Source organism: Wasmannia auropunctata, unplaced genomic scaffold (genome assembly GCF_000956235.1).
Source record: "Wasmannia auropunctata unplaced genomic scaffold, wasmannia.A_1.0 LD336029.1, whole genome shotgun sequence".
In the NCBI taxonomy this organism is placed as follows: domain Eukaryota; kingdom Metazoa; phylum Arthropoda; class Insecta; order Hymenoptera; family Formicidae; genus Wasmannia; species Wasmannia auropunctata.
The window spans coordinates 1,208,030-1,216,375 of record NW_012026861.1 but is presented as its reverse complement, the minus strand read 5'-3'; the positions used below and the strand labels follow the sequence as shown (position 1 = coordinate 1,216,375).

At 30.2% G+C, this 8,346-nt stretch overlaps 1 protein-coding gene across 3 annotated transcripts; it reads left to right on the top strand.

Moving 5' to 3' along the window:
- The first annotated feature begins 319 nt into the window (after nt 1-319).
- Nucleotides 320-7,832, top strand: LOC105452584 (protein transport protein Sec23A). Of its 3 annotated transcripts, none has more exons than XM_011693832.1 (12): nt 320-613; nt 1,585-1,867; nt 2,094-2,180; nt 2,537-2,783; nt 2,884-3,133; nt 3,220-3,870; nt 3,974-4,127; nt 4,242-4,393; nt 4,545-4,719; nt 5,128-5,349; nt 6,315-6,335; nt 7,565-7,832. In XM_011693832.1, exons 2-12 carry the CDS (start codon nt 1,589-1,591, stop codon nt 7,652-7,654), a joined length of 2,328 nt encoding a protein of 775 aa, XP_011692134.1. In that variant the 5' UTR covers nt 320-613; nt 1,585-1,588; the 3' UTR covers nt 7,655-7,832. The 3 variants fall into 3 exon arrangements, with proteins under 3 accessions (XP_011692134.1, XP_011692133.1, XP_011692135.1); XM_011693831.1 differs by lacking the exon at nt 320-613 and adding an exon at nt 1,154-1,374; XM_011693833.1 differs by lacking the exons at nt 320-613; nt 6,315-6,335 and adding an exon at nt 1,154-1,374.
- Nucleotides 7,833-8,346: the final 514 nt, after the last annotated feature.

The following is an 8,346-nucleotide window of genomic DNA, read 5'->3' as shown; positions in this document are numbered from 1 at the left end:
TTTTGCGAAATCGAGTTTGAAATATCACAGAGTTTCGACAGTCTAATTATTTTACTGGCATGATTATTAATAATTCGCGTAAATATATCTCGCCATCATGCCGAATCTTGCCGCTTGCAGATGTTACGAAAACGCATTCGACCTTCGCGGGAATTATGATCGTTCGCACGCTTGAGGCGTATCTTATTAACGACAAAAGAGAAGGACTTATTTGGTTACATAAATATTTTTTAAATAAATTCGCAAATTATCAAATGAATGGACAATGGGTTTATCATTGTGGATCGATATCGTGGATTCTCGTCAGGCGTATGCGAGTGTCAAGTGTCATCACATACCATGGACGTAGAAAATTCTTTAACCGAATTCGCGAATGACATTTCCGATAAATGCTCAATATAACTGCTCGATTAATTAAATTGTGAAATTTGTCCAAATTACAATCTCGCGAATATTGTCGCGACTCGCGAGTAAAACAAATTAGTGACATGCAATCGACGCGGAATGATGCAGAGATGCTCTTGAATCAATGTCGAATACTGTGATATTGGATAAGTGCAGCGGAAGATGTTTGACTGGCGAACGAATCATGATTGGAGAACGCCGCAATATCGTGAGTACTGAATTTCAACATCAATTTCACAATTAAATCTATTCTGATTTAGTTGCGCTTTTTAAATGCTTTTTCGTGATATATGTTATTCCTATATATTATCCCATGTGAGCAACCTAATAAAATTTACTTTACGTGTTAATTACTTGAGCGCAAAATAAAATGTTAAAATGGTTTTTAACCGCTCTTTTGTGCCATAATTAATGATCGAGATACAAAAAACATTTTGCGAAATTAATATAAAAGTTTGAATTCATGTATTCACAATGTAGACTTTACGAATTATAAATTAAAATTGTATGTCGTATAATATTCGTATACGTATAATATTCGTATACGAATATTATACGAAGCCGGAAGGCAGTGTCTCGTGCCTGCAAGCAGAGAGGCACACGTATCACAAATTGTTTACCCGCGGTGCAGAAAGGTGGAATGTTGTTATGTAGTTTACATCCACTTCTTCAGATGACGTTAGTGCACAATGGCATTTCGAGGTTATAGGCAAAAAACCGCGGTTTGCATAGGCCGTAGCAAGCCTATCTTGCGCTCATCAGCCAATGGATTTTATGTGATGTGGAAAATATGTCTACGCATGCGTTCGGTCCTCTAAGTGACGTGGCCCGAGTATATTTGAGAGAGAATTGTTACTTTTTAATATAAATTTATGTAATTTTCTTGTTAACAGTGTGTCTCAAAGAGGAAGTTATATAAGTGAAAGTAATAGCCCTAACTAATTTACGTTTTTTTGTATGAAGATAATCGTAAGTATTCTTTTAATAATTCGTGAACTCGAGCTTCTACATAAAACAAATTAATTTTTTTAGACCTATGTTATTTCCAAAACTTCATTATTATATCCCTTTGTGGACCAAAAAGTAGACAATTGTGTGAAAAAGAGGAGAGGAGATTGTTGAGAGTATAGCCGAAAGGAACGAACTACTTGCACTGAAAACCGAACTGTATCTTTACAGTATTATGACGACATATGAAGATTTTATTCAACAAAACGAGGATCGCGACGGCGTGCGATTCACATGGAACGTATGGCCCTCGTCACGTATCGACGCCACCAGGCTGGTTGTCCCGTTGGGTACTTTGTACCAGCCGATCAAGGAACGGCCGGATCTGCCGCCGATTCAATATGATCCAGTTTTATGTACGAGATCTACCTGCAGAGCTATTTTAAATCCGTTGTGTCAAGTGGACTATCGTGCAAAACTATGGGTCTGCAATTTTTGCTTCCAGAGAAATCCTGTAAGAAGGGAAACCTATTTTTCTCTTTAACATAGGCTAAGTTGTTTTAACCGCGTATCAAACTTCATCAGCCGTGTCATCTAATGTGTTCTGCGTCAGAGACGATTGTAAAGAAAGGATCAGTAAATTTTGCTCGATTTTTGCCGTCACGTTATGTTTGCCAGCAAAACACAAATTTAATTATATAATATATAAGCTATAGAATATATATTTTTATATTTTTCAGTTTCCATCACAGTATGCTGCAATTTCAGAACAACATCAGCCTGCAGAACTGATCCCAATGTTTTCAACAATCGAGTATACAATAATGGTAGGTAGTAAATTATAAAATAGAGAATAAAAACTCTTAGTTTTATTTATTAAAAAAACCGTAAAAAATATAAGTAGGGATAATTCAAACATTTACTTTTGTTGTAAGATATATTATGATAACTTCCTAAATTCAAGTTCAACTTCAATATCTTAATTTAATTACCTTAATAGATATGAAAAATATTAGATATTGAGCATACCTTTATGCTCATAATCTTTTTATTTTTACTAAGATTATTGGTTTTATTTTAATTTTCGTGTATACGTATAATCTATTTATTGTCTATCTGTAAAAGTGAATTGTAGATAAAATTAAATTTTATCCAACTCATATATACATAATATTATGTTTAGCGTGCCCAATGTCTACCACCCATATTTCTATTTGTTGTGGATACTTGCCTGGATGATGAAGAATTAGGAGCACTTAAAGATTCATTACAAATGTCATTATCTCTACTTCCATCTAATGCTCTCATTGGTCTCATCACGTTTGGTCGAATGGTTCAAGTGCATGAATTGGGATGCGACGGTTGTAGCAAAAGTTATGTATTCCGTGGCACGAAGGATCTTCAGCCGAAACAAGTTCAAGATATGTTAGGTAATAGCTAAGCTTTAATTTATTCCGAGTTATTGCATTCTATCATAACTACATACATGATTTTATCATATATGTTTTCGTTAATTTTGTATTTTGATAGGTATTGGTAGGCCAATTCCAGGACAAAATCCGAATCAGCCGAGAGGCCCAGGTGTACAACCGTTACCGCCTGCCAATCGTTTCTTACAACCTGTGCACAAGTGCGATATGAGTTTGACAGACCTTTTGGGAGAGTTGCAACGCGATCCTTGGCCTGTTGGACCAGGAAAACGCTCCTTACGGTCTACAGGTGTGGCACTGGCAGTTGCCACAGGTCTTTTAGAAGCCAGTTATGCAAACACTGGTGCTAGGTGTGTATTCACACGTTATTATAATAAATACTGCCTGACGTCGTCATCAATATTACAATATTCTATCGAAGCTAAAACTGTCGCAGGATTATGTTATTTGTTGGTGGACCGTGTTCCCAAGGACCCGGCCAAGTCGTTACTGACGATTTGCGACAGCCAATTAGATCGCATCATGACATACAGAAGGATAACGCTAAACATATGAAGAAGGCAACCAAGCATTACGACGCGCTTGCGTCACGCGCCGCAACCAACGGCCACATAATAGATATCTATTCTTGTGCCCTTGATCAAACTGGTTTACTAGAAATGCGCCAATGCTGCAACTCTACCGGCGGTCACATGGTGATGGGTGATTCATTCAACTCTTCTTTGTTCAAACAAACTTTCCAACGAGTATTTAACAAGGATTCTAAGGGCGAGCTGAAAATGGCATTCAATGCCACTCTAGAAGTGAAAACCTCTCGTGAAATTAAAGTTTCTGGAGCAATTGGACCTTGTGTGTCGTTAGGAGTGAAGGGATCTAGCGTCGGGGAGCAAGAAGTAGGTTTAGGTGGTACTTGTCAGTGGAAATTTTGCTCGTTGACGCCGTCTACAACAACAGCATTATTCTTTGAAGTTGTCAATCAACATACAGCTCCGATTCCGCAAGGTGGAAGAGGTTGCATTCAATTTATTACTCAATATCAACATAGCAGCGGACAGAGGAGAATCAGAGTTACTACCGTCGCCAGAAAGTAAATATCTTTCTATTTCTTAATATATATATATATATATATATATATTACGCGCGCGACAATTTATAGATTTTTAATATTTTGGAAATATTTTTAATTACAGTTGGGCAGATGCATCATCATCACTGCATCACATAAGCGCTGGATTTGATCAAGAAGCAGCGGCTGTTCTCATGTCGCGTTTGGCTGTATTCAGAGCAGAAAGTGACGATGGTCCGGACGTTTTGAGATGGGTCGATCGCATGCTGATTAGACTTGTTAGTAATTTCTCTTAATAAAATTGTGTGAAAAATCGCGTAAAGTTAAAAATTGTTGAATGGTAATTTTATATATATATATATTTTATTAGAAATAATATTTTATTTTTACAGTGTCAAAAGTTTGGAGAGTATGCAAAAGATGATCCAAACAGCTTTAGATTGGCACAAAACTTTTCTATGTATCCACAATTTATGTATCACTTGCGCAGATCCCAATTCTTACAAGTATTCAATAATTCACCAGACGAAACCAGCTTTTATAGGTAAGTTTATTTCTTATTTTAATGAAATACACATAGTCCCTTACTTTTATGATATTGATAATTGAAATATTACCAAAAAAATTGTATCGTAGTTTATCTACACATGTACATTTATGATGTGTATAGACATATTTTTTTTTATAATTTCCAGGCATATGCTTATGCGTGAAAATGTAGCAGATTCTTTAGTTATGGTTCAACCTGTCTTATACAGTTATGGATTTAATGGCCCTCCAGAAGCTGTATTGTTAGATACTTCGTCTATTCAGGCTGATAGAATTCTGTTGATGGATACATTTTTCCAGATACTTATATTCCACGGAGAGGTAAAATATATTAATGAAGTTAAAATAATAAATGTTTTTAGAGAATAATATAAAAAGTATACATTTTCTGTATTTAAATTGAACGTTTTCTTTACGTAATCAATTAATTTCATTATTATATGTATTGAAGTCAATCAAAGTAATTCATTATTGAAAAATATTTATATGAGTTCATTTATTATAAATATATCAAAATAAACATACGAATATCTTTCGTTAATGACTTGATAGACCAAATTATATTATAAAAAAAATATAATTTTATTTAAAAAAGTTGATGAAGTTTATATACCTTATAAAAGATGCATGCTATAAAAAATTGTTGCACACGTGTTGTGCATATTTTAACTGTATATAAAACTTGTGAAAGAACGAAATATTTATATTTTAAAATTTATGTTTTTCTAGACTATTGCACAGTGGCGACAGTTGAAATATCAAGATCTACCAGAATATGAAAATTTCCGGCAATTACTAGCAGCACCTGTTGATGATGCTGCTGATACATTAGCTGTTAGATTTCCTGCGCCTCGGTATATTGATACGGAACAAGGTGGTTCCCAAGCTAGATTTTTATTAAGTAAAGTCAACCCAAGTCAGACTCACAATAACATGTATGCGTATGGTGCGGTAAGTAAACACATTCAATATTAACATATACATTTTATATTTAATATTTTGACAGTGATATGTATGTACATAAATTATAGAAAATAATGAAGACAGATATTTATATCATGACAATATATGATAAACATCTCTTGGTTAAATAGAAATTTATAATAGAGAATATCTTTTACATAATCAGAAAATTTTATTGATCAATTTTTTAATCTTGATCAATTTTTTTTATTGATAAAAATAATGAATTAATGAAATTAATAATATTCTGTTTTTTATTGTGTGGTGTGCGCGCATGCATAGATACTCGTAAAAATATTCTGTTTTGTGTTTTTGTACATAATTATAGATGTTAATATGTGTAAGTGAAAAAAGATTTATATAATACACAAAAGTAATTTTTTTTCATTAAAATAAAGATTTTGTTTTCTTTCTATTTAATTATAAAATCATAAATGTATAATAAAATTTTTAAAAGATTTACATTGCTATTCAGAATCTTGAATGTTATAATTTTTGAGAAATGTCAAATTTTAATAAAATTATAATTCTAACTATGTACATTTAAAATTTGATATATGTTTGAAATTTGGTTTAAATTTTTTTGGCATTTTTATAACATCTATCATTTCTTTATATTTAGAAAATTTTATTAAAAAAAATGACACAAGAAAACAGATGTGATATTTTTATTTTATAAAATAAAAATTTAAAATGTGTACTGACAATTTTTTTAATAGGACTGCAAGTTGAGGCTTACTTATAAAAAAGTTCAATAATAAACATTCATCAATTGTGAATAAATTTTATGTTATTCAATAGTTTTACTATAAAAATTTTTATTTCAAATTTAAAAAACTATAACTGACATTGAGTGTAACACAATAATTTATATAAATGTTTACGTAAAAGTTACATACTGTGTGTGTAACTAATATTATTTTTTTATGTTACCGTGTTCCTGTGAACTCTAGGGGATGCCGATATCTAATGGGGTGTGTTATTTTATTTATTTATTTTTTCTATTATTTGTGCTTATTGTTAGCAATTTTGGTGATCGGATTTTTTTGGATTAACAGTATTGATATTGACGAAAAATACAAATACTATTTTTTATTGTACAATTTAATTATTTATATTAATATTTTTTTGATCTTATTTTCTAAAAATGAAACAAAATATTAAAAAGTTTTCTATATAATTCTCTAATTTATAGTTTACCTTTTTTTATAAACCTATACACATGTGGTGGATTCATAAAACTAATCAAATGTGCTACACAACAATTATCATAAATAACCGGCGATAGAACCGAGATATTTGTATGACTATTTTTTACGCGCGCGCGCATAACAATAGACTAACTACATAAACCACTTTAATTTACCGTGTTGATTTTTTGATTATACTAAAGTTATCAGTTGTAGTTGGTTCTAGTTGTTATTACATAAAATAATATTGTAATACTTTCCATGCTTGTTCCAAATGATTGTAATTTTAAGCTTACATCTGGTGATGGGGAATTAAATTCAAAAATATATGCTTGAAAATTTTTTTTAAAATGTACAGTGTACGTCCCAGACTTACAAACCCGAAAGATATTTTAGATTATGTATTATATGTATTATGTATTTTGTTATGTATCTTTAAAATATTTTTAGTCGACTTTGGAGATACTTGTAAAATAATATTTCTATTTTTAATAACAAATTTTGAAATTTATATTTTAAAATTTAATTTACAGAAACTTTTTTTTACTTTAAACTTAAAACGTTTCTGTTCAAATTATACTGAAATTTCTGATATAATTTCGTAAAAAAATTTTTAAAGTAGTTCTCAGTAAATCTGTAATAAAGCTTTTTTGGCTAATGTTTCCAAATTTTTTTTAATTGAAAAATTTTAGAAATAGTTTTAAAATAATTTTAGTTGCAATCATGCAGAATGTTAAGTAAGAAAATATTTCTGGATACTTCATAAAAGTTTGTTCTCTTTTTCTATTTCCTCTTCTTTTATAAGTTTTTTTTCTTTTTATCTCTTTTATTTTTTTTCCTGTTTTGTCCTCTTTAGAAATTAAAATATTTTTTGTAATGTAATCTAATTGAAATATTAGATTAAATATGTCTATTAATTATTTTTTCTTAGTCAACAACGAAAAATTGTGTAATTATAAATGTGTCCATAATTTAGCGAAAAATAATTATGTCATTTGATTTGTTTTATTTAGGAGAGTGGTGCCCCTGTTCTGACGGACGATGTCAGCTTGCAAGTATTTATGGAACATTTGAAGAAATTAGCTGTATCATCTACAGCATAAATTAATACATATTAATATAATATTAAGAAATATATAAGATATAGGATGCAAACATATTATGATGAATATTCATTTACTGTGCGGACAATTAATATTTAGGAAAATAAAAATAAATTAATGTTATTATAGAGATTATATAGAAAAGTGAGTAAAAATCGAGTATATAAATATGCAAAAATATTACAATAAATCGAAAAATAATGTAAAATAATTTCATTATTTTTATATACATTGAATTATTTAAAATGCAATTTATAAACGGAAAGTAAAACATTAACATATTTATATCTTATTATGTATATTACGTTTGTTTAATATTAATTGTTTAAGAAAATGGGTCCATTTGTATACTTTATACATGTGCATATGTCCATTATACATATACAAAGTGATTTTAACAATTAGACTATAATTATTTTGCTACGGAATAGAAAAAAGTGATAGAAAAATCTACCTTGATTTTATGAGTTCTATTTTCCTGTATTTTTTCGAAAGATCCACTGATGTATTTGCAAAATGCCAAAACTTTTTCAAATAAGTATAAAATCTTTTTACGTAAATTGAATTTTTTCGATATTTTGCTAGTGAAGGTATTGAGGGGAGAACAGAGTATCAGAGTGAAAACATATTTTGTGCGATATTTCAAATTTTATGGAAAATTATTAAAATATTTAAAAATTTCGTGAGATCTA

What these genes read in the sequence shown, in the direction of transcription:
- LOC105452584 (XM_011693832.1), top strand. Translation starts at nt 1,589, where the DNA reads ATGACGACATATGAAGATTTTATTCAACAAAACGAGGATCGCGACGGC. An exon ending in GACGAAACCAGCTTTTATAG is followed by an intron (nt 4,394 to 4,544) that starts GTAAGTTTATTT and finishes TATAATTTCCAG; the next exon opens with GCATATGCTTATGCGTGAAA. An exon ending in ACATGTATGCGTATGGTGCG is followed by an intron (nt 5,350 to 6,314) that starts GTAAGTAAACAC and finishes TGTGAACTCTAG; the next exon opens with GGGATGCCGATATCTAATGG.